We start from the raw sequence: 24,816 nt of genomic DNA on the forward strand, positions 1-24,816 counted from the left end.
ACAGTTATCAGCCTGACCCTTGGCCAGAGCCTTTCTCTGAGCCTCAGTTTCTCCAGCTGTAAATAGATGACGCCCGTCTGAGGCCTTTGAAGAGCACATGAGACTGTAGAGCCGCGCTTGCAAACACTCATGAGTAGCGACCCTCCCTGAGCACTTGGCCTGTGTGCAGGCTGCAGCCCAACACTAGGCGTCCCGGTCTAGCCCCCAAGTTGGTTTGGAAGGCCGGTACACTTGTTCCGGTTTCTCGGCCAAGGGCTAGAGGCCTGACAGTTTCACAGCTCGCCGGGCCGGGCCTGGCTCATGGCAGGCAGTCCGCCTGCGCTCCGCGCTGACCGCGGCCAGGCCTGGAGTCCCCGCCCGCTGCGCTTCCCGCCGCGGAGGACTCCCGGGCCGGCCCCGCCCCTCCTCCCCGGCCCCGCCCCCGGCGTGGCCCCGCCCCCAGGCGGAGCAGGCGCCCGGAGCCGCCGCTGGAGAGCAGGCAGCGGGACCCCAGCGCCGGAGGAGGCGGCCGGGCGGGAGCCCCAGAGGTACGGGCGGGAGCGGGGGAGCGGCGGCACCGTGTCGGGCCGGACAGGGGAGGAAGTGGCCTGCCGGTCAGCCAGGGTGGTGTGTGGGTGGTAGGGGGTCCTCGCCGAGTTCGCCGTCTGCACCCTCCCAACCTCCCACTGGGCTCTAGTCCCAAGTCAGCACGTCCAGTCCCCTGCCTCTGACTGGTGCCGCCCCCACCTCCTTTGCGTGGACAGCCCGGCCCGGTCTGTGGCGGATGAGTGAGTGGATGCGGCGATTCCCGGCTCCTCTCAGAGGAGCTGGCGACTGTCCGGCTGCCTGCTGGCTGTGTGCCGGGCACCCCCTGTTCTGGGGCTCCCCTTCTCCCCGGGCGGCCTCCGACCCAGCTTTTGCACACCGCCCCCCAGTCCTGAGCCTGGCCTGGGAGGAAACATCTGTCGCGCCCCCTGGCAGCAGAAATGGGGTCATGACCTCCAGATGTGCTGGGAAGCGTCCAGCGCCTCCTCCTGGGGCAGCCAGGCCTTCCGGATCTGTGGGAGCGGCCGGCCCCCTCCTCGCCAGTGACACAGGCCGCAAGGAATGTCCTGGCCTCAATGGACCCTGTGTGAAGCTGCCGGGTGGGGGGCAGAGCCCAAGAACACCCCTCAAGGCAGGGCCAGAGCCCAGCCGGCAGTGGGCCAGAGCAAGAAGCAGCCCCCAGCTGTGCACACACAGATACACAGAGCTCGACCTGCATGGAGCGGGAGCCTGCACAGACCCCTGCTTCGTGTCCCCTCCCACCCCATCACACACACTTCACACACACACACACCACAGCCCAGGCCCCGGAGCTTGGCCCATGGAGCCAGGGCCTGCATCTGCCACCATACACTTAACACATGGCCAGCTTCGCTCGCTTCCCCTTGCTTGCAGTCTCCCGGCAGGGTCGGGAAGGGACAGGTAGGGTTAATTAACCCCATTTTGGAGATGAGAGTACAGAGGCTCAGGGTCAGCATCGAGAACTTTGTCCTAGGAGAAGCTAAGGGAGGAGGCACCCTGAGCTCTTGAAGGCCTGCCCTCGCTTGATTCTGGAGCTCTAGCTGAGGGGTGCAGAGCATCTGCCCCCACCCCCTCCCAGCCCAGCCCCACGTAGCCCTAGCTGACGCATGAAAACCCGCCAGCAGGTGCCTGCACCTCGAGTGGGTCACCCACAGCCCTGCCCCAGCCGCCCACTCCATCCTGGGTTCGTCTGAGGGTGGCCGCCTCACGTTCTCACACCACCCCTTCTTTACACCTGCCCCTAGTCTCCACACGTTTCCACACTTAGCAGGTCCCTGGGGCCTTCGGCGTCTCACTTGTACATCCTGTGAGACCTCAAGCCTTAGCCCAGCCCCCCACCTGCCCACACCTACTCACACAGAGCTCAGTGTGGCGAGGACTGACAGGCCCAGGTTCAAATCCTAGCTGACCCAGAGTTGCTTCAGGCAAGAGCAGTCCCTTATGGGCACTTCGGTTTGATTGTCATGTGGGGTTCAGAATGCCCTGTCAGCCTCTGTGTGGCCAGGTAGGCCAAAGTGCCCATGGGTCCCCATTCCAGCAGAGGGGCCTGGTTACCAGGACTCCCTCCCCTCCCCCCAGGCATGGCCACAGAAGCCTGCAGGAGGGTAGAGCCCAGACCTGTCCATCAGGTTGGGGTGACCGAGGTCCCATGACTGAGCTGGTGTGACCCCAGCACCTTCCTCAGGATGTGGGGCCGGGCAGGGGGCTGGGCCCAGAGCTGGGGCCACTTCCTGCACTGAAGGAAGTCCTCTTGCCGTCCTGCTGACCGGCCGCTGCCCCCTGGGAGCCTCTGAGTCCTTGAGGTATTGAGGCGGTGAGGGCCAGGGCACTGAGGCCCAGCCGCTGGGTGCTGAGTTCCTCTGGGATCCTGGAGGAAGTGGGAGGAGCAGGGAGGAAGGTCTCTGGGGACAGGACGTCCTCCCTTTGTCAAGTGGGCAGGACCCAGACACCAGTTGGCCCCATGGGTTTCCCGTCCCAGCGGAGACAAATCATCTGTCTGGTTGGGCCAGGTCTTGGTGGGGACCCTCACCCTGGGCCCAGACCACAGCCAAGGTGTGTGAGTGGGAGCTGGGGAACCCTGGCGGCCCCAGGGCGGCCCAGGGCTGCCAGACCCTCAGGGCCAAGGTCGCCACAGCCCAGCCCCTGGCCCTGCCCGCTGCTGAGCTGGAGGAGGGGGCTGAAACCTCAGTCCCAGGCAGACGAGGAAGTGGCCAGGAAAGCGGAAGCGGCTTTGATGGTCGCGGAGGGGGCCGGAAGCCAACCCGCGTGGGGAGGACCAGGCTGGGGGCTGGGTTCCTGTTTTCTCCCCAGGCCCCCCTCAGCAGCCCACTCCTCCCTCAGGGCAGGAACCGGCCTGCCGGCTGGGCACCAACCACCCGCGCCCGCCAATGCGGCCCGGCACCCGGAGAGCCAGGTCCCCAGGTCCGAGGCACGCCCATGTGGGCCGGCGGTGGCGTGGGGAGCCCTCGGCGGGGCCCGGCCCCTGCGCCCACCGATGACCTCTTCGCCCGCAAGCTGCGCCAGCCGGCCCGGCCCCCACTGACGCCGCACACCTTTGAGCCCAGGCCGACCCGGGGCCCGCTCGTGCGCAGCGGCAGCGATGCAGGCGAGGCCCGGCCCCCGACGCCGGCCAGCCCTCGCGCCCGCGCCCACAGCCACGAGGAGGCCAGCCGCCCCGCCGCGCCCCCGGCCCGGTTCTTCTCCGACCCACTGGCACTGCTGGGGCTGCCGGCTGAGGAGCCAGAGCCTGAGTTCCCACCAGTGCCTGAGCCCCGCTGCTTCGCCCACTACGACGTGCAGAGCCTGCTCTTTGACTGGTCTCCGAGGCCCCGGGGACCCGGGGCACAGGCGGAGGCCGGCTCTGGGACCCCAGCCGCAGCTCAGGACCAGACTGCCAGCTCGGATCTGCTGCTTGAGGCACCTGGCTTTGTGAGCGAGCTCGGGGGCGAAGGCGAGCTGGGCCTGGGAGGACCGGTGTCTCCACCTGTGCCCCCGTCACTGCCCAACGCCGCCGTGTCCGTCCTGGAGGAGCCGCAGAACCGAACCTCCGCCTACAGCCTGGAGCACGCAGACCTGGGCGCCGGCTATTACCGCAAGTACTTCTACGGCAAAGGTGAGGGTCACCTGCAGCGTGCTGTCCTTTCTCTGTCGAGTCCCTGGCTAAGTAAAGGGTCAGGCTGTGTCTCTCAGTCAAGGCTGCCCAGCTCTAACCACCTCCCTGCGGCCAAGCCAGGCCTCCCCTCACACCCAGACGTGTTCCTCTGCCTCCATCGGGTTCATCGTATTCCTCTGGGCTGGGGAGAGATTTCCTAGGGCCATTGCTGGGAGCTGAAATCTGAACCTCTGCACCTGGGCACCTTGTCATCATCAGTGTTCACGAGGGATATTCTGGGGAAGAATATGGGCATGCTGGGCAAGGCTATGCAGGATCTAGGCTTTGGAGCAAGGAGGCATGGTCCACTGGATCTGGGGCCAGATATATGGGCGAGGCTTAGGGCCCAAGTATATAATAGATGTGGACAGGAGTCAGGATTTGGCTTGGTAGAATGTGGGCAGGGCTGAGGAGGGGACGATCTGAGCTAGTGTGATGGGACCTGGAAGGGGCCCTTGGTGATGGGTGTGGTCAAGCGAGGGTGGGACTACTGAGGGGCGAGGCTAGTCATCTGCCTCCTGCTCCCGGCAGAACACCAGAACTTCTTCGGACTGGACGAGGCGCTGGGCCCGGTAGCAGTGAGCCTGAGGCGGGAGGAGAAGGAGAGCAGCGGAGGGGGCACTCTGCACAGCTACCGCGTCATCGTGCGGACCACGCAGGTGGGCCGGGGTCGTGGGAGCCAGGCCGTGGATTGCCTTCAGAGCCGCCTGCGTGTATCCTGAGCGCCCCTACATCCTCGTCCTTAGCTCCGGACACTCCGAGGCACCATCTCAGAGGACGCGCTGCCGCCAGGGCCCCCCCGAGGCCTGTCCCCGAGGAAGCTTCTAGAGCATGTGGCACCACGGCTGAGCCCCACGTGCCTGCGCCTGGGCTCAGCTTCACCCAAGGTGCCTCGCACGCTGCTCACGCTGGACGAGCAAGTGGTGAGTGGGCAGGGCACCCCTGTCCTAGAGCTAGACCTGGTCTGAACCCAGTCTGCCCAGCTCCCAGCCACCCAGCCTTGACCCTGATCCTGAGCTGGATGGGGACCCCAGGAGAGCTAGCTTTTCAAAAGAAGGGCATGAGAAGTCATCTGGAATCTTGCCTCTCAAGATCAGCAGCACCCACATCACCTGGGGGCTTGTTAGAAAGGCAGGTTTGGGGTCCTACCCCGATCTACTGACTCAGGCCCTGCACGTGAACAGATCCCGAGATAATTCCCATGTGCCGGTCAGCTGAGGAGCACTCTCTGATTGCCACACCCTCTTCTTGCAAGTCCCTCTCATTCGCTGTCAGTTTGCCCTGCAAGGCCCTGCTGGGTCTCCTGCTAGTTTGGGGCACTCACTGCTTCCACTGAGGGCCCACTCAAGCCGGCTGGAAGCCCTTCCCTTCCCTGTGCTGAAAGCTACTACCCACTGGCCCTGACTTTCCTCCTTGGTCATTCAATCTGTCAGTCACTCAACAAACATTTCCTCACCCCTTGGTACCAGGCTCCAGACTGGATGCTGGAGACCTGTCTAGGCCAGGTTCTGTCTTCAAGTAGCTCACAGCCAGGTGGGGAGACACCCACAGAGAACCATAGATAATGATGAGCAGGATAATAGTGAAAGAGGAATGCTGAGGGCTCCGTGGGGCACCAGGGTAGGGCTGACTGCCTTCCTTGGCCAGGAGGTTAGCATCATGGAGGAAATGCAAGAGCTCAAACCAGGAAGGGCAGGCATGTTCTGGGCAGAAGGAACAACCTGGGTGAAGCTTAGAGACTAAGAACTGTTGCATCAGGACCCTGTGGGCAGTTCAGTGTGGCTGGCGTGGGGCTGGGGGAACAGGGTGGCAAAGGCTGGCCTTTGCTGTGGAGCCATGGAAGATCTGAGAGGTCAAGCAGCCCTCTGGCTGCAATGTGGGGGCTAGACTGGAGGCCAGGCTGAAGGCTGTTGGCAGTCATCCAAGCCAGGCCTGGTGGTGACAATACCAGAGGTGAAGAGGGTAGTCCAGGGACAGAGTGGCTGGTGGGGGTGTTGAGATTCCCCTCCTTCTTGGCCCTTGGGAGTGGTATTTTTGTGGAGCCAGGGACCCTGGAGGATGGGCGGGAGGGAAGAGTCACAGGGAGGAGGTGAGGTGGCAGGTGCTAGAAGGACATCCGTGCAGCTACAGCCGGGAAAGGGGCTGCCCTGGAGGCCGAGATGGGGGTGTCGTCCATGGAGACGGCTGCTTTGGCCACCGAGGGCAAAGACCAGGTGTGGAGAAGAGGCCTGGACAGGAAGGGGGCGGTCCCTGCGGTCACGGGCCAAGTGAAGTTCCAGTTATCCCAAGTGCCAACTATGGTGAGAGTATGCCAGGGTGAAGCCATGCCCATGGTCGTTAAGAGGGGCTCGGGGTTTAAAATTTGGGGTGGAAGTATGGGGCTCTAGGGGTTAGGAGTGATGAAAGTGGGAACTGTGGGTGTAGACAGGCTTACTGTGAAGAAGGGAGGCGGGAGCTGGAGGGCCCTGGGCTCACTGGCACGGTGGCAGGGCACCCTGAGCTGTGCATAGTTAAGCGCAGATGCAAAGGAGCCAGAGGAGCTGGGAGCAGAGGGTAAGAGGTGGTGTGGGAAAAAAAAAAAAAGAGGTGGTGTGGGGCTCCAGAGGCTGGGGTTGAGGTGCCTGGGACTCCAGTGGGGGAAGACAGGCTGGCCTTGGGCTAAGGAGGATGACCGTGTGGACGCTGATTGGGATCGAGCACCCTCTGTGCAGGGCCCTTTCCGTGAACCACGTCCTCTGTGGTCCCATGAGAACCAGCCGCCTCCTGGTTCCTTCCCACCTTGTCCTCCTCTGCCCTCCTGAGCTCCCGGAGCAGGAGAGACCGAACCAACTTGATAGGGTCATGGCTTAGAGAGGGCAGAGGCAGTCCCACCCCCAGGCCAGTGTCCCGTCCGTGCCCCAAGGCCCCCGGGGTATTGCTGGGAGACTGAGGCCTGAGCCTTCCGCCTGTGCCCCCCCCGCCCACCGCAGTTGAGCTTCCAGCGCAAGGTGGGCATCCTGTACTGCCGGGCGGGCCAGGGCTCGGAGGAGGAGATGTACAACAACCAGGAGGCAGGACCCGCCTTCATGCAGTTCCTCACCCTGCTGGGCGACGTGGTGCGGCTCAAAGGCTTTGAGAGCTACCGGGCCCAGCTGGACACCAAAAGTGAGGCCCAGGGGGTCAGGGTGGGGTGGGGTGGGGTGAGGTGGGCAGAGACCCGTGCTGAAGGGCAGGCTGCCTTGGCAAGAACTAGCTGCCGGTTCAGATTTCTGTCCCATCTTGTCCTAGGGCTGGGGCCGGGGGTGGAGAGTTCTCCGGGTAGGCCGAGGACGTGCAGCGGGGGTTGCGAAGGCTGGGAATGTCCCCCAAAGCTCTGGTGCCCTACTGCCGGAGCTGGGCCATGGGGGTTTCTGGGCACCACCTCCCCCTACCCGCCAAACACAGCCCCAGCCCAGCCCCAGCCTGTTGTGTTGGAGAGGTCCCAGGGTTCCTGGGAGGTGACCTCCTGCCTGCCTTCCCCTCTCAGCTGCTCCGCACATGCTGGTGCCTAGGCCAACATCTGTCCTCTCCTGGGACATCCGCCCCCGCCTCTCTTAGCAGACCGTTTCTCATTTCTGTCTTCATTCTATCTCAGCATCCCAACTCCAGGCTGGATCCTGTGGCGGGAGGGGGTGGGGGTTCGGGGTGGGGGGTGGGGAAGGGGAGCAGACAAGGCTGAGACCCTTGGAGCTCTTGGCCTGGAGCTTGGCTGGTGGTGGGAAAGAGTTTTCTACCTGCTGGCTGGGGGGGACAGAGGCTGCAGCCTGTGGGCAGGGACGGCAGGGACGGCAGGTCCAAGCCACCCAGATTCCCCTTGCTTTCCCTCGGTGTCCCCAACTCCCTGGCCACAGCGGATTCCACCGGCACGCACTCCCTCTACACGACGTACCAGGACCATGAGATCATGTTCCACGTATCCACGATGCTGCCGTACACCCCCAATAATCAGCAGCAGGTGTGACGGGGGCTCTGGGGAACCAGGGAGGGGTGCTGCGTGGGCGGGACCTTGGCCTGAGCCCTGCCGACCCCCAGCTTCTCTCCCAGCCAGTGTGACTCCCCAAAGCCAGACACCCCAGCGCTGCACTGGGGGCCGGGGGGCGGGGGGCATGGGTGCCCAGATTCTGCCTCGCTTGAATGAGCAGGGACTGGGGAAGCCCCGCTCACATGCCCCTCCTCCTAACCTCCAGCTCCTGCGGAAGCGCCACATCGGCAACGACATTGTGACCATCGTGTTCCAGGAACCGGGCAGCAAGCCCTTCTGCCCCACCACCATCCGCTCGCACTTCCAGCACATATTCCTAGTGGTGCGGGCCGAAGCGCCCTGCACTCCGCACACCTCCTACAGGTGGGCGCCCCGGGGTTCCAGTTCTGCCAAGGGTGCCTCTTCTTGGACCCTTCTTTTGCCCCTGACCACGGCCTCCCTCCCCATAGGGTGGCCGTGAGCCGCACCCAGGACACGCCGGCCTTCGGGCCAGCTCTGCCCCCTGGAGGAGGTCCCTTCGCGGCCAACGCCGACTTCCGGGCCCTCCTGCTGGCCAAAGCGCTCAATGGCGAGCAGGCGGCGGGCCACGCACGCCAGTTCCACGCCATGGCCACGCGCACGCGCCAGCAGTACCTGCAGGACCTGGCCACCAACGAGGTGACCACCACGTCGCTGGATTCGGCGTCGCGCTTCGGCCTGCCTTCCCTGGGCGGGAGACGGCGGGCAGCCCCGCGGGGCCCAGGCGCTGAGCTGCAGGCGGCGGGCGCGCTGGTGTGGGGCGTGCGCGCGGCACCTGGGGCGCGGGGTGCGGCCGGAGCCGAGGCGGGCGGCCCCGACGGCGCCGAGGTGCCCTGCCTGCTGGGCATCTCGGCCGAGGCACTGGTGCTGGTGGCGCCGCGCGACGGCCGGGTAGTCTTCAACTGCGCCTGTCGCGACGTGCTGGCTTGGACCTTTTCCGAGCAGCGGCTCGACCTGTACTACGGCCGCGGGGAGGCGATCACGCTGCGGTTCGACGGGTCCCCTGGCCAAGCCGTTGGCGAGGTCGTGGCGCGCCTGCAGGTGAGGCGCGGGATTAAGTTCGGGGCGCGGCAGGAAGGAGCCTGCTTTGGGACCCCTCGTTTCCGCCGCCTCTCCTGCGAAAGGGAGATTCGGAGTGCCGGGGGCAAACCCAGTCCGGGAGCCTGGCAGAGCTGAAACTAGGGGTCCCCAGGCCGTCTTCCGCGGGTTGGTTGCTAATGCCCTCCCCGGGGGGTAGGAAAGGGTTCGTGTGACCTGGGACGTCCCGGGGCTGGCGCTGGGGCTGCGCGTCCTCTAGCAGCGCCGCTCACGCCCCGCCCCGCCCCAGCTGGTGAGCCGCGGCTGCGAGACCCGCGAGCTGGCGCTGCCCCGCGACGGCCAAGGCCGCCTGGGCTTCGAGGTGGACCCCGCCGGCTTCATCACGCACGTGGAGCGCTTCACGTTCGCGGAGACGACAGGGCTGCGGCCTGGGGCGCGCCTGCTGCGCGTATGCGGCCAGACGCTGCCCAGCCTCGGCCCCGAGGCCGCTGCTCAACTGCTGCGCTCGGCGCCCAAGGTCTGCGTCACCGTCCTGCCCCCCGACGACAGCGGCCGGCCCCGCAGGTCAGGGCGCTTGGACGCAGGGCGGTGGGAGGACCGGGCAGTTTGGCCACCGCGTTGCTTATGCCTAGTGTGTCCCACTGGCCACAGGAACCTTGCGTGGAGGCCTTCCTCTGAGAGAACCCCACGTCTCTCATTTAATCTCTCCAAATGACACGTTTCTTATGCGTCGAAGGAAGCCAATTAAGCACTGTCTTCACTGCGGAAAGATCGAAGTGCGGCTCCCACTAGCTTTCTCACAGACACCCTCACACACACTATTGACTATCTGCTACTTTAAAGCAGGGACATGCAAGCTTCTCCTGTAAAGAGAGAGATGGAAAGTATTTCAGGTTTTCTGGGCTATCTGGTCCCTGCTGCAGGTGCTCAAAAGCATCCACAGATGTCACGTAATTGATGAGTGTGGACCCCGACGTTTGAATTTCATATGACTTTCACATGCCATTGATACATTCTTTTTGTGTGTGTTTTTCCAACCATTTAAGATCGTAAAAACCAATCCTTAGTGTTTAGTACTCTAGAAACAGGCACATCTGCTAAAAAAGAAAAAAAGCCAAGCGGCTGGATTTGTGCCCAGGCAGTACTTTCTGGATCTCTAGACGGAGTGGTTTTCCCACGTTATTTAAACTCTCACAGCAAGCCAGGAGATCAGTAGTATCATCTCCATTTCACGGGTGGAGAAATTTGATTTGCTCAGGATATGCGCAGGCAGCCCTGTGATTTGAACTGAGGTCCCGCGGACAGAGGAGCCCAGTGGGCTACAGCCCATGGGGTCGCAAAGAGGCAGACATGACTGAAGTGACTGAGCACACACGCACACACATGCCGCGGGAACAATGGCCAGCAGCCAGGCAAACCTCTTTCACTGTTGTTAGGCAGCTGGGAGTGCTCTCCTCCTGGAAGCGAGCCTCCGGCACAGCTGGGAGTGGAACTGGTGGTGCTGGACACCCCGCCTGACCCCCTCTTCCCCCCGCAGGAGCTTCTCGGAGCTGTACATGCTGTCTCTGCAGGAGCCCAGCCGGCGGGGGGCTGCGGAGCCGGTGCAGGATGAGGCCCCCTCCGAGGCCCTACTGCCCGACACGAAGCAGCTGCTGCAAGTGTGCCTGAATGACAGTGGTGGTCCTCCGGGGCCTGGGGAGCTGGCGGAGGAGAGGACCGAGTTCCTGCACAGCCAGAACCCGCCGTCACCCTGCAGGTACCCCCTCAGCCTCCCCTCTCCTGCAGCCCGGGAGGCCTCTGCAAGCAGGGGCCGCGGGCGGGCGCAGCCCCCAGTGCTGAGCCGTGCCCCTCCTCGCAGCTCCCTGTCTGACGAGGCCCCAGTCCTGCCCAACACCACCCCGGACCTCCTCCTCGCCACCACGGCCAAGCCGGCAGCACCCAGTGAGGGCAGGGAGACACTCTCTGCTCAGGTGAGCAGAAGCAAGGCTCTGGAGCCCCACAAGCCGGGGTGGGCACAGTGGTCATGGTGGCCATCCCCTATCTATACCCACTTCCGCCCCCCACCCCAGGACGGGCCAGGCAGCCCCGGTGGCTTTGAGGACAAGGACGAACCGGCCCCGGAGCTGAGGGCCTCCTTTTTGCCACGAACCTTGTCTCTGAGGAACTCTATCAGCAAAAGTGAGTCTGGAGCGAGGGTGGGGTGGGCTCTAGGAGCAGAGTGGGAGGGGGCCTGGCCTGCGCTTCCCTGGCTGAACCCACCCCCGCTGCCCACAGTCATGTCCGAGGCGGGCAGCGAGACCCTGGAAGACGAGTGGCAGTCCATCTCGGAGATTGCCTCCACTTGCAACACCATCCTCGAGTCGCTCTCCCGGGAGGGTGAGGCCACCAGAGTGCTCCGGGGGTAGGGGATGGTTATCAGGGGCGCCGGAGCCAGAGTGGGGCTCTCCCGCTTTACTTGCCCGGACGGTCCCTCTGTCCCCACAGGACAGCCCATCCCTGAGAGTGGAGACGCCAAGGGAACTCCGAAGTCTGATGCTGAGTAAGCCTCCCACCGACCTACCCCTCACCCCACGCCCAGTGTTCGCGCCCACGCATGAGAGGGAAGCTCTGGACACCTGAGTCAGAAGACGGGGGTTGGGTCCCTCTCACATGGGTGGGTCTGGGTACCAGGCCGTGGTGCCGCCCCCAGCCCTGGTCCCCCTGAGTCCCGACTTCGTGTCCTCAGGCCAGAACCCGGGAGCCTGTCCGAGAAGGTCTCTCACCTGGAGTCCATGCTCAGGAAGCTGCAGGACGACCTGCAGAAGGTGATACGGTGGCCGCGGGTCGCGGGGAGTCACAGGGCTGCCCCGGTCTGTGGCTGTGGCTGTCACAGTCAGCCACCCTGACTCCTGCCTCCCCTCACCCCCCACCCCCTCAGGAGAAGGCAGACAAGGCGGCCCTGGAGGAGGAGGTGCGGAGCCTGCGGCACAACAACCGGCGGCTGCAGGCCGAGTCTGAGAGCGCGGCCACCCGCCTGCTCTTGGCCTCCAAGCAGCTGGGTTCCCCCGCCACTGACCGGGCCTGAGCCGCAGGCAGGCCTCAGCCTGGCTGCTGAGTTGCTGGAACCGCCCGGCCGCTCAGGGCCCCTGGGCCGCACAAACTGGGCCCTCCTCAGGAACTCTCCCTGCGCGAGGCGCATCTTAGCACTGCCCCACTCCCCGGCCCATCATTCGGTGGCACAGTTGCCCTCACCCCACCCCTGTTTGTAAATATTCTGTGGAGAAAAGAGGACTTCAGGGAATAAAGAAGCCACTGCTCTTTGTGTCTACACAGGTGTTCATGACCTGATGAGGGAAGGGGTTTTGCTCCCATAGGCTCTGGCCAAGCTCCCGAGACTGGTTAGGGAAGCCCTGGGGACGCTGGTTCAGAGCTGGGCTGCCACAAACCGGGGCTTCTCTGAGGCTAGGCCATTCCTTCTCTTCTGTCCCACAAACATTTATTTGGTCTGTTGGGAAGCAAGTCACCACACTCTGTACCAATTCTGCTTAACTGTAGGGGCCAGGCCCTTGCCCTGGAACCAAACCCGAGGGGCTGAGATCAGAGGCAGAGAGTGGACCTGCTGGGCAGGGGAGGGAAGGTGCTGACCATGCACCCCTTTAAAGGCCCTGCCCCCAGTACAGGAAGTCCTCTCCTCTCTGCAGACACTGAGCCCCCAAGCCTGGCACTCCTCAGTCACCTGGCCAGATCTTGCAGGGCCCAGTTCCAGAGGTAGGAGCTTCTTTGCCTTAGCTGCCGGGGAGATGTTTCCATGTCTCCGACTCACTTTCCTCCTCACCAGCCTCTGACCCCTTGTTCCTCACCAGGCTGGGCTCTTTCCCATGAGTGGCATCAGCAGGTCCAAACTTAGATTGTGTCTAAACTCTTTGTTTTCGGGATCTGAGGCTCAGACAGGGCACTGACTTGCCTAGCATCACATGCCTTGTCCAACCCTGCTGAGACCCAGGCCACCGACATAGGCTTTGGCAGGATGAGTCAGGCTCTGAAAAACAGGGTCAGGGTATCAGGAGGAGGTAATGTGAATTTCAGAGGTTCACTGTCCTGTTCACGAGATAGAGAAGTCAAGGGTATCCTGGGTAGGACCAGTTGGGGGCCTACTGGACTGGAATTGGCTTTTGCAGGGACCCAGGGTCAAGGAGGCTGGAGCTGAATCAGAAAGGGCTGTGAATGGGAGCACTGGGGTTGCCAGCCCTGAGTCCCAGCTCTCACCTGGTGGACTGTAGTGAGGAGCCCTCACAGGCAGGGTGGACGGCTCTGGTTACTCTCTGGCTGTGAGTCTGCAGAAAACGGGTCTGGTGATGGGTGGGTAGATGTTCAAAGGGAGGGTGATGAGATTTGGGTGTCAGAGCCCTACAGAGAAGGTAAGGCCAGGGAGGCAGCTGTAGTAGCAGCCCCAGTGGGCAAGGTGGTAGCTTAAACTAGGGAATAGCCGTGGGGATGGGGAGAACAGGGCACATTTGCCAGGACCAAGTGAGGAAGTGAACTCGAGTTGCTAGGGGAGAAGGTGCAGAATCCACGGAGGTGGCCAGGTTTCTGACTGGAGCCCTGGAGGCTGGTAAGGCCATGACTGAGGGGAAAGCGCAGACCAGGGATGGCTAGGGTCCTCGAGATTTTGAAAGACCTGAGGGATGTCAGGGTGAGATGTCCAGAGGGCGGGTGCACAGGAGAGATAAGTCTGAACTGGAGACAAAGATTTGGGACTGGTGAGCCATGGGCATGATGAGGTCACTCAGGGAATGTGGGAAGGGCCAGGAGAGGGCTTTCGGGGAAGCACGGGAGGTCACTTCAGGACACTGGGGAAGCCGAGAAGAGCGAGGCACAGCCTGAGGTGGAGGACCCGAACTCACTAATTCCCTCCGGGCATCAGGTTGGCGACATTGCAGGCAGTTTGGGCCATCAGTTTCCTCCTGTGAGGAGTCTTCCCATCCCACCAGGTCCTTCCAGGCGCTCGCCCTGGCCCCGCCCGCAGCGCAGCAGCTGCAAACCTCACCTCCCCACGCACTGCCGGCGGGTTTGTCCGCCCGGGTCCTGACCCGGCCACGGCTTTTGGGTCCCTCCCCTCGGGCGTAAGTACCGCTTGGCCAGGCCCTAGGGTGGCCCACCTGCTTCAGACCCCGCCCCCCCGACAGAAACGCCGCAGCGCAGCACGAGTCGCTAGATGCTTTCCGGTTCCCCAACATTCCGCCGCCGGCTGGCATCTTTTCTCGTAGACGCCATCGGAGCCTGCACCCTGGGCCTCCTGTGTTCCCAGGGGACTCGCTAGATGTGCAGCAACGTCTCACTAATACCTGGGTGCTCCTGCCTTCACCCTCCCGCAACCCTGCGACGCCATCGGCCTCAGGACGGGCTTTTTCCGAACCGCACCGCCTGGCCGCCCCGTTGTAGAAAGCTATCTGTGCGCATGCGCACTCGGGAAGGCAGGCCCTCGCTCACTAGGGCCGGTGGCTGACTCTGCTTTATTGCGCGTGCGTCGAGACAAAACGGAAGTATGTCCGGCTGGGCCGTGGCTTGGTTTTTGTTCAGGACTCCTGGGCCGTGCGCGGTGGTGGAGAGGAGGCGGCTTCGGATATAAGATTTCCTTGGTCCTCCCAGGGCAGGGTATGAAAGGACAGACCTTCACCTGGCACCTCCCTTTCCCCAACTGATGTGACACCTCCCTCCCCAACCACTTAAGAGATGAAATCCAAACCTCTTAGCCGAGCGTTCTTTCTCTTTTACAGGCTGGCCCATCGAATTGGAATTTCCAACATGGTCTCTTACCCCCCTTACCTATAAATGCTGGCTAGCCCTTCTTCTGATGTATAGACCTGAAGCTAGCGTGGCCTCCGTGAAGCCCTTCCTGAAAATGCTCCATCCCCACAACTCCTGGGTCCAGCCGGGCTCTCGCTAGGCTGGGACTTCCCCTCGCCCCCCACAGCCGCCTGCTTTCATCCACTGGCTGGTAGCTAGGAGTTTCCACGGATGTCCGTGGGCTGCAAGCTCCCCAGTGGCAATGTATTCCTCCAGCAAATATGTGCCTCCAACTCTGTATCACCAACATCCAGCCTGAAATGACCAGCAAAGAGTGTGCTCAAAGAAGACAAATCTCTAGCCAGCATGGCAACAAATTTATTAGTTCAGAGTAGAAAAAGCAATAGTCTATAAATGCTTTGATTCTTCAGTAAAAACTGAGCCTCCTGACTGGAGAGAGCAGCCAGCCTGCTCTCCCCCTGACTCTGAACAGCTTGCCCTACTATTAAGGCACTTGAGAAAAGGAGGAACAGAGCAGTCTCAAAGAGAACCTCCCTGGATCTTGGACAGGGCCAATACTGCCCCACCAGTCCCCTTCAACCACAGCCCAGCAAGGGAAGAGCTGGCAGAGACCTCTGCAGGCTGGGAAGGCCAGGCCCTCAAAGGCTGGTAGTTAGGCACAAAGAATGCCAGCACCAGAAAGGGGCGAGTAACAGGGGCATTATTTTGCCTCAAGGTATAAATGAATCTACAATTTGAGGAAGACACTTGTAATAAGGCTTTGTGGCCTCCAAGGCCATAGCTCCAGCCTACCCATCTCTCTAGGAGAGTACTAGAAGCTGGAGGGTGGCGTTGGGGGACCCCAGAATTTTCTGTAGAGCCTGGAGCCAAACATCAGGAGAAGGGATGGAAGAGTCTGAGTCTTCCCAGCTCTCCCCTTTCCAGAGAAGTTAATGCTTCTGCTTAAGCACCTCCAAAAAGAGAGAGAGAGAGATACTGCCAATAAAAGAATAAAATGCACCCCCCCTCCCCAGGAAGACATCACCCAAAGAAGCTGAGGGCAACTGGAGCACACCCTCCCAGAATCCGTAAGTGTGTGCTTTGGGAGGGCTTCAATCCCTTGCTAACCCACTGCTCTGGGCAGGGCAGTGTCACCCCTTTAGGAGCTGATCTGACTCAGGAGGGCTGAGAAGTCCACGTCCGCGATGGAGGAGAAGTCTTCATCCCCTGAGAGGAGACCATTGGTGAGCCCAGGGGGCCCCAGGGGAGTGGGAGCTGGGTCAGGGGGCCTCTGGGACCCTGTCACCAGGCGAGTTATAGCCTCAGGGTACTCCATCAGCATGGGCTCAGCTGTGTGGGGGCCCATGGGTACACCCTGGTTCAGCAACTGCTGAAACTCAGAGTTGTCGACAGATGCCAGGTCTGTGAACACGGCAGGGTCAGTGTTGTTGCCAAGCAGAGCCCCCAGGTCTTCATCGGTATCAAACTGCAGCTGCAGCAGGGCCTCTGTCAGTGTCCCTTCCCCAGTCTGGTTGGTCTTGGGGGCAGGCGGGGTCACAGCCTGAGCCAGGCCTGGGGCTAGGGCCTGGGCCAGGGTTGATGCCATGCCTGGGGCTGGGGCCGGGGCCGGGGTTGATGCCATGCCTGGGGCTGGGGCCAGGACTGGGGTCTGGGTCAGGACCGGGTTGGGGGCTGGTGCCAAGGCCGAGGTCTGGCTTGGGATCTGCCCAGAAGGAAAGACCATGGGGGAAAACTCCTCAAAGTTGATGGTGCTGAGAGATGGCGTAAAGGAATAGGGCTGGGGAGCTGGAGAAGAGAAAGAGAGGCAGGGGTCAGAGAAAGCCTCGGAGGCGGCCCCCATCCTCTGCCCCAGCTGCTGCCTCGGGTGCTGAGGCTCAGCCCTTGCCTGTGGTGCACCCTCCTCTTACCCAGTCGGCCTCCCCTGTAGGGCCCAGTTCCAGGCTCACCTCCGTGGAGCCCTGCCTGTCTACCCCAGCCCACAGAGCTCTCACAGCCTTTAGAGGAAGGGATGCTTTCAGAGCGGGCACAGCCTTGTACCCGAGCAGCCGGCAGGGAGCAGTGCCTCTTCCTTCTTCTCTGAGACACACAGCAGCACATACAGTGTGCTGTTTTGCTGCTTCAGAGGTGACTTTTTGGTTGCCCCACTTTAATGGAAAGCTGAGAGCAGAGACTGCATTTTTGAAACTTCTGCATCTCAAGGCATCCAGTGTGGGTTTAACCAACACCACAGGGGTTCTCATCCCCAGGAGGGTGCTGGTTCCTGGGACACACCTCCCAAGCCTGATTCCCCAGGTCTGTAAGGGGCCCGGGAACCGGCATCTTCACCGCTTCCCAGCTGGTTCTGATTTTAGGCCACCAAAGCTCAGACCCTGAGAAACAGGAGCCCAACAGAGAGCAGGCTTCAGACACCTGCTGGTGAGACTGACTGCTCGACTCCCTCCAAGAGGTGTCAAAACCACGGGCAGAACAGATTTGAGCCTACAGTTCCGGTGTAATGACCTTAAGGAAATCCTCACCTGGCTTGGGGATGGAGGCTGAGCTGCGGTTAGGCACAGCGATGCGCCGGGTCGGAGGCCGGGGGTCGGTGGGTCCTGTGGGGTGAAAGCTGGGTCAGTTCTTGGTGTCCAGGGTCCCCTCTCTGCCCACTGCTCTCTGATTCTCCCGCCGCCCCCTCTTACCATTGAAAGGGCTCTTTTTCATGATGCTCTTGAAGGTCTCGTATGTCCTTTTGCGCTTCTCCTCAATCCGGTGACGATCGTCTGGGAAAGCAAGGGAGGGAAATGGGTCCTTGTACCAGTAGACCCCCAAAGCTCCCAAAGGACCCTCAGGAGGTAGGCGAGAGGACAAACTTTCCTAAGACCGTTTCTCCAAACCTCAGCCAATGAGTAGAGCTGCACAACTCTGTGACACTCCGCAATTATAAGAGTGGCATGACTTTTTTGAGAAGACCTCCGTTAGCTGAATCTGCCCTCCAAAGGCCACCTGGGTGCCCCCAAATCAGGGGCCAGCAGCTGTCACAGGGTCCCACCTCAGGCTTCTGTCACCTGCACGGCTGATGTCCCTGCTCCCATCCAGCCCTGACCAGGCCTGGTACTGCGCTCTCTGCTCTCTGGGGCAGCCCAGGTATGACAGGCTGGCTTAAGACTTCAACAGACTCTTAATCTTCTATCTGATGGTTTCCAAGTTCAGTCTGGAGCTTTCTGAACTCTCTAACTACTGCAGCACTTGGATAAGCCCAAAGCATTCGATGTCAAGAGCCCAAAGCCAACGTCACCGTCTCACCTCAAACACCTGATCCTGGCTCTTTCGCCCTCGGTGTTCCCGCCCTACCTCTGTGCCCTGTTCCCAAACCTTGGACACATCCTCAGCAGCTTCCTCTTTCTCACTCCCCACCATTCACCCTCTAGACACACATTCACCACGCACTTGCGTGCCAGGCTCTATTTGAGCCACTGGAAGTATGGCCCTGAGTAAGCAGACAAGGTTCCTGTTCCCCAAAGCTGTAACATCCAAGTGACAGAGGGGCATTGACACAAGTGATAGGAGCTCTGAGGAGGAGACCCAGGGTGATGTAACAGCACCAGAAGTAAGGTCAAGCAATCTAGTTTAGAGGTCCAGGGAAGCACTGGTGTGAGCCCACCATGTGAAGATCCGGGGGCCAAGCATTCCGAGCAGAGGCAACAGCTAGAGCACAGATTCCCAGGAGGACACAAAGGGCCCGTGGGGCTCAGGGTCCCGGAGGCGGCCAGCGGTGGGGGAGACTGTCTCGTGCCTTCCGTCTGTGAGGTTCACACAGCACCTTCTCTCCCGGAACGACTGGAACATCTTCCAAAACCTCCCCACCTCATGTCCCCCCTCTCAGATCCTCTGCACGCTGCTTCCAGACCTGCTCACATCACTTCTCTGTTCAGAAACCTTTGGTGGCTCCCGAGGCCTTAGGATGTGACCCTGGATGAATGCAAGTCCAACCTTCAGGGCCCTTCTGCCGGGGCCTGCTCACCGCCCAACTGCCACAAAGCTGTCCCCAAACGTGCTATGCCCTCTCCCGGCCCTTCCGCTCCACCCGCCTAGAAAATGCGCTTCTGGGTCTTTCTCCAACCTAAACGCTACCTCCTCCACGCAGCCGGTCCCAGTTCCCACAGCATTCTGCACACACCTCGCTGTTTCGCGCGTCATTCTGTGATGTAAGGCTCTGTTTTGCATGTGTGTCTTCCTCATGTAACCGAGCTCCCAAAGGGCAGGGAACATGTCTTATTCATCTTTATATTGAGAATACCTGGCACAGAGCCTGGTGCCGAGTAGACACTCAGTCCTCATCTGGTGGAATGACCTGATGGCCATTTCAGGCCTTGTTTTCCAGACTCTGTTAGACAGTTCCCAGGGCAGGACACACTTTCAGGCTGGATGACAGGCTTCAGATAAAGGATCACTTTGGCTGTTCCTATTTGAGCAGATGCCCGAAAGCCCTGACCACACCATGGCTGTGTGGTGGTGATAAGTACAGATACAGTGAGGCAACAGGTCCCTGGAGCCAGACGGCCTGGGTTCAAATGAGGTCTGGGTCTATAACTCACTAGCTATGTGACCTCAAGCAAGTTAGATGCTATCTCCCACCTCGAGAGGTTCATGAGAGAATAAAATCAGGTAATTCACTGATGTGCCTGGAATAGGGTCACACATGTCACAAGAGCTCAGTAAGTCTTGGGTTTCATTATTAAATGAGGTGAGAAGAGTCTGATTACTATGGAAATCTCTGCCCAACCCCAGCTTCTGACCTTCACCCACAGCTGTGGCATCCAGCCCGGCCTCACTCCCACTGGCTGGAGCCCAGACCCTGCTGCTCCCCTGCCCAGCTGGGTACCTGTGTCTGGCAAGTACTGGAATTCCATGGGCTCACTGAGCTCCCGATCGGAAGGCCGCCGCAGCTGCATGGAGACACGCACAGGGGCCTGCAGGCTGGGGTCCGCGTAGGGCGGCGTCCGGAACACAATGGCCACTTGCCGGTGCACATCAGCTTGTGAAAAGGAGCCTCGGGCCTCCCAGCCTGGTCCCGTGAAATACACCTCGATGTCCTCTGCAGGAGACACGGTGGCTGCGTGGGTGCTCAGCTCCCCCAGCCCGCCGCCCCCTGCAATTGCCGATACTTGCCTCTAGAGATGCATGGCCCTGCTGTCCCCAAGGAGTTGGGGACAGTGCTTAAACCAGCTCTCTAACACTTAGTGCATCTGCTCAGCCTTGCCCCTCACCTCCTGCTCCTGGGTCCAGCCCTCCTTCCGGCTGTGTACCTTTCTGCACCTTGTCACATAGCAGGAAGATCTCGTCCCCGCCAAGGCAGCTCCCAGAGTTCCGATTCACCCGGCAGATCTTGAGCTCGGCGGTGTTGGGGGCGCCTGAGGGTGTGGGAATAAGGAAGGAAGCCCTGAACCACCGGCGGTCTCCCGGGCTGACCTGCAGGAAAAGAAGGCTCCTGCCCAGCCCAGGGTCAAGGTTGTCCAGGGTGTGCTGGCTACACCTCTGCAGCCAAGGTTCAACCATTCCAATTGGCTCCTCACACCAACCAATTCAGCAACTCTTTATCTACTGGCACCTACTCTGTGCCCAGCTCTGCTCTAGGCCTGAAGAACATAACCACACACAAAAGGTAAACATCTCTGCATACAGTCCTACGAGAACCAAAGTGATCACAACTGCTGTTTCTCCACCTGACCCAGGCAGTATTCAAGACCCACTCATACCTGCTTTGGCAATGAATCCTTCCCTCCTGAGTCCCCCACCCCCCTACACACTGGTTCATCCTGGTTTTCCGGCGTTGGGGCTCCAAAGCCTTTTTATTTTCATGTATCCTACTTGCTACTTTAAAACTGCAGTTGACCAATGTCAGCCCAATCCATCTGTAAACTTCCTGTGAGCTTTCCTCATTGAATTCTTAGTTTCTAACATTATCTCGTTCCTGGAAGTTCATTTCCTGGAGTCGTCAGTACAGTTCTGGGCACACCATCCTCTCGTCATGGGCTGGAAATGCCTATCTCCCATCCGACTCCCTGCCAGCCTGGACGCTGCACCTTGACGGCAGATTTGGGATTTCCTCTGACTCGTCTTTTTGATCAGCACAGCGCTGGGCACAGAGGGGATGATGGCTATGCTGGGTGACTGGACGAAGTCAGAGCAACTCTTGCAGGTCACCCCTCCCCACCTCTCCCTTCCTCCTCACAGGCCCACCCCTCTCCCCTTCCTGCGCCTCCCTGACCACTCACGGTTGTCAAAGATGGGATGAGAGAGGACAGGCACCAGGCGGAGGGGCCTGCCTGCTGGGTCCCGCACTGTCACCTGGAAGCAGAGCCGGACAGCATTCAGGTCATAGTCCCCGCGCTGCTCTTCTATGGGAACTGTCAGAAAAACCAATGGTCAGGAGAGCCTGGGCCGGGGATGGGGCCGGGGGCAGGGGATGGAGCTGGGCGGGAGGAGCTGGGTGTGCGGGTAGCTCTGGGCTGGGAGGGCTGTTGGAAGGTGTGTGAAATAGCAGGAGTCCTAGAGGAGGGCAGTGGGAAGGTTCTAGACCCATCACTGACTCCACCTGTGACCCTGGATGTCATGTCCCCTACGTCCCCGCTCTCCGTCTGTTTCTCCAATGGCAAAATGTACTGAACGGGAGTATGTACTGAACGGGCACTGCATCTTGGCCAGTGAGGGACACGTGAGAGCAAGGTGGCCTCAGAAGGGTACAGCAGCGGGAGGTGCTCCAGGCAGGCCCAGGCCTCTGCCGTCGCCGCCCTCACCTTGGAAGGGGTTGTTGTTGGTCTGGATGCGCTGGCTGATGGCCTGCTCCAGGTCCCGCTTCTTTACACACTGGATCCCCAGGTTCTGAAAGCTGAGGCACCCCAGGCATAAGCTCCACTATCTCCAGCAGAGCGTGGGCCCTCCTGCCTTGCCCACTCTGCCCCTTATCCCCACCCACTCACCAGGTGATCACTCCGTTCTTAACCCCCCTGAATGCTGCCCCCCGCCAACTGTGCCACGATGAAAGCCACTCCTTACTTACTTTGCCTGACAAGGCCCTGTGCCCTGCCGCCTGGCCCCAGCCACAGTCCCTGCCAGCTCCCGACCCTCTGCCCCAGGGCCTTCTTTTCCCCTCTCCAAAGGCATGACACTCATTCGCACTTCAAAGCTTTTTGCACCTGTTCATCCTGCTGGGCATGTTCCTTCCGTGCTTCTCTGCTTTCTCACATTTAGGTCTTACTTTCAAGAGGCCTTTCTGACCTCCCAGTCCAAAGGAATGGGACCAGCTCCTTCGCCTCCCCCACCTCAGGCTATTCTTCCAACCTATTACTGCTTCATTTTCATCACTGAAATGATGACTTTCTAACAGTATCTTGTTCAGTTATTTGTACATTTATTTATGGTCTGCCTCTGTCAACCAGTACATAAGCTTCAGGGGAGACCGTTGGTTCAATGGCTTTCATTCTGACTACAAGAGATGTGACACTCCAGCCACAGGGGTTAGGGGTTCAGAGGTGATTAGGGATCCACACCTTTGCCATAGAGCTTATGTGGAGCTCCTCCTATCCACTGGAGAGAGGAGATACACAATTTCAAAATAAAAGAATCAGCTTGCAAAGCTGGGGAGGGAGCAAGCAGTGAGGAATTCTGCCCTCTGTCCAGAAACAATTAACATTGTAACAGCAGTATAACTGCCCACTTCTCCTATTCCCATGTCATCACCACCTTCTACCACCCCCTGCCACCCCTAAGGAGCTCACCTGTGGATGCAGCGGTCGGGGCAGAGCTCAGCCTCATAGAAGCCATCCCGGCAGTCTTTCCCCACAAGCTCGTGGGGGTGAGGCCGGTGAGGGGGGTCCTTGGTGACCAGGGAGATGCGGACTGTCCCTGGCCCTGTGTAGCCATTGATCTGTCCAAAGAACAGAGAGCACCCTAGAGGGCGGGAATTCCAGACCGAACTCGCAGGCACAGATTTCGGGATGGGGTGGGGGGAGGGGCTGGAAGCAAGTCCCAGCCCTCTGACTCTGGGTCCCCCGCTCTGGGGCTCTGCTGACCTTGATGGTGGGGTGGGTCTTGGTGGTGTCCGTGCTCCTCTCGCCAGGGATGCTGCCGGCTGAGCGGCCCTCGCACTTGTAGCGGAAGCGCATGCCCCGCTGCTTGGGCTGCTCGATGATCTCCACATAGGGGCCGGAGGCCTGTGCCGGCTCTGCAGGTGACAGGCGGGCCAGCCCCCATCAGCCGGCTGACCCCATCGCCTGACCCTGGGGAGCTCCTCCCGACCCACTGAGAAAGGATGGTCCACTTACCTGCGGGGAAGATGAGGGGGAAGAGGTCTGAAAGGAGAGGGAGACAAGGGTCAGCAGGAGCCCACATCCTGTCCTCACCAGGCAAGGCCTGCTTCCCCGCGGTGAGGAGAGGGAGCCAGGCTCCTCTCGGACACTCAGTCAGGGCCTGCTACCTGGAAACTTCAGGGAAACTAGGGGCGTGGGAAAGGGAGCCAGAAGCACCCTTTTCCTGAGGGAAACCAGGGATGGCGGCCTCCCTCCACCAGAAGAAACTGAGTCACGGCCTTTTCTATTAAGTTACACTAAGGGAGGGCACCCCCCCCAACCCTCCGCCCCGCGATCCCGAGAGGAAACTGAGTCAGATACATTCTCCCCTAACAAGGAAACTAAGTTTGAACTCCCCACGCCCCACCTCCCGGGTCCCGGGGGGAAACTGAGTCAACGCTCCCCCCAACACCCCACACCCCACACCCAGGGGGAAACTGAGTCAGACCCCCGATGCCCGCCCCACCCCGCGCCACCATCCGGCCGGCCGCTCCCTGCGCAGCGCCCATCGGCCTACGAAGGGTCGGAAGGCGGCGAGGGGCCTCCTGCCGCGGTCCCCGCGGCCCCAGCGCCGCCACCCCGCGGGGTCAGGGGGCGCCCTCACCGTCCATGGCCGGGGTCCCGGGGGCGGGGCCGGGGTCGCAGCTGGGCCCGCGGCGCGCGCTACTGTCGAGCCATTCGCCAGAGGCGGAAATGCGCCGCGCGCGCCCGCCGCCGCGTCACTGCCGGGAATCCGACCGCGCCTGCGTGCTACGTCTTCGTCGCCCTCGTCGCCGCCGCGGGCGCCGCCGCCACCGGGAGAGGTTCAGGGGCGAACGCGCGCTGCGCGGAGGATGGGCAGGCCGCGTGCAGGGTGGATAGGCTGCTTGCGCCGCCGCTGCCGGCGACCCGGAGCTAGCGCGCGTCGCGCGGGTAACCGAGAGGCAGCCCCCCTGGAGGCCGCTCCCGGGGCTGGCGGGGCAGCTCGGCTCGCTCCCGAGTCTGGGCCCCGCCTGGAGGGCGGGGCCTGCGATTACTCACTATGTTTTTAGGGGATTTCGGGGGCCACCTCCCGCCGATCGGAGGAGTTTGGTGATGTCACCCCGAGCCGGTCTGGAGCCAAGCTAGGGCTTCCAGGCTTCGACCGCCCGCCCCGCGCAGGGAAAGGCTCCGGCCTGCTTCGCCCGCAAAGGCCAGGTGGCTCAACTCTTCACGGTTTCCTAGTCAATAAAAGTGCTTCTTGATGGTTGTTGCCGCATAAAGCACTTTTTAATTTCCCGTCCACCCCAGTCTGGATGCAACGAGGAAAAAGAGAAGTGGCCTGGACCTCTCCACCTGGCTCGGATCGTGGTCTTCGCGGAGCCTGCTGCACGTTAGCGTGATCAGAGGCTCCGCGCCGCGTCCGCTCGCGCAGTACCCGCAGGCTCGTCGGTTTAAGATCATCCACACTGCCAGCCCTTGGGGGCAGTGGGTGGACAGGGGTCGTCACCCAGGGGTAAATCTCTGCAGCCTGACACCTTTGTTCCGTTTGAACTCCCTTACCCGCCCCTCCTCCCCCCGACCGCCTCCCAGGGCTTCCTGCTGGGGTCCAAGAGTTTCCCAAAGCATTTCCACTAATTAACTGTCCTGTGACTCCTCGCCGAGGGTATCGTCCCCCAAGGCTGAGCCCCGTACAAGCAAGTACGAGCGGGTTGGGGGTGGGGCTGGAGCACACACCGCCCCCGGGAGGATTCTTCATCCCACAGTGAGGATGCTCCACGGCTGGCGGCAGTCTTCCCCAGATGCAGGAAGGCTTTTTATTTTCTCTAAGTTCGTTCTAAATTAGGGAATCGTGTGGGAATTGGAAAAGATTGGAAATTCTGACTTACTTTCCCAGGCTCAAAAAAAACAGGAAGAGAAAAGTGAAAACAGTTACCACCCCTCCCACTCATTTCGGTTTCTCATGTGGCTGCCCCGGATTAGAAACGGCA

General features: G+C 61.1%; 2 protein-coding genes and 1 long non-coding RNA gene across 5 annotated transcripts; 1 reads left to right on the forward strand and 2 right to left on the reverse strand.

Annotated features, from left to right (window-relative positions):
- The first annotated feature begins 421 nt into the window (after positions 1-421).
- SIPA1 (signal-induced proliferation-associated 1) lies at positions 422-12,060 on the forward strand. 2 transcript variants are annotated; one of them, XM_043451381.1, is made up of 16 exons: positions 422-527; positions 2,887-3,658; positions 4,229-4,356; positions 4,444-4,620; positions 6,667-6,841; positions 7,567-7,670; positions 7,903-8,060; positions 8,147-8,756; positions 9,043-9,317; positions 10,291-10,509; positions 10,612-10,723; positions 10,823-10,931; positions 11,028-11,129; positions 11,238-11,292; positions 11,479-11,557; positions 11,671-12,060. In XM_043451381.1, the coding sequence occupies exons 2-16, from the start codon at positions 2,983-2,985 to the stop codon at positions 11,815-11,817; spliced, it is 3,126 nt and encodes a 1,041-aa protein (XP_043307316.1). In that variant the 5' UTR covers positions 422-527; positions 2,887-2,982; the 3' UTR covers positions 11,818-12,060. The 2 variants fall into 2 exon arrangements, with proteins under 2 accessions (XP_043307316.1, XP_043307315.1); XM_043451380.1 differs by lacking the exon at positions 422-527 and adding an exon at positions 2,471-2,598.
- A 42-nt stretch (positions 12,061-12,102) lies between these two features.
- LOC122430638 lies at positions 12,103-13,885 on the reverse strand. Its single transcript, XR_006266359.1, has 3 exons — positions 13,780-13,885; positions 12,999-13,066; positions 12,103-12,771 (listed from the first exon to the last, which is right to left on the reverse strand). It is a non-coding gene; the product is annotated as an uncharacterized LOC122430638 (long non-coding RNA).
- A 990-nt stretch (positions 13,886-14,875) lies between these two features.
- On the reverse strand, positions 14,876-23,837 carry RELA (RELA proto-oncogene, NF-kB subunit). 2 transcript variants are annotated; one of them, XM_043451385.1, is made up of 11 exons: positions 23,472-23,837; positions 22,844-22,870; positions 22,592-22,743; positions 22,298-22,446; positions 21,317-21,408; positions 20,795-20,926; positions 19,826-19,930; positions 19,402-19,614; positions 17,219-17,299; positions 17,057-17,131; positions 14,876-16,325 (listed from the first exon to the last, which is right to left on the reverse strand). In XM_043451385.1, exons 1-11 carry the CDS (start codon positions 23,476-23,478, stop codon positions 15,679-15,681), a joined length of 1,680 nt encoding a protein of 559 aa, XP_043307320.1. In that variant the 5' UTR covers positions 23,479-23,837; the 3' UTR covers positions 14,876-15,678. The 2 variants fall into 2 exon arrangements, with proteins under 2 accessions (XP_043307320.1, XP_043307319.1); XM_043451384.1 differs by having other exon boundaries at positions 22,298-22,743; positions 23,472-23,709.
- Between the last annotated feature and the right edge of the window lie 979 nt (positions 23,838-24,816).

The sequence above is a fragment of the Cervus canadensis genome, chromosome 29 (assembly GCF_019320065.1).
Source record: "Cervus canadensis isolate Bull #8, Minnesota chromosome 29, ASM1932006v1, whole genome shotgun sequence".
Lineage (NCBI taxonomy): Eukaryota > Metazoa > Chordata > Mammalia > Artiodactyla > Cervidae > Cervus > Cervus canadensis.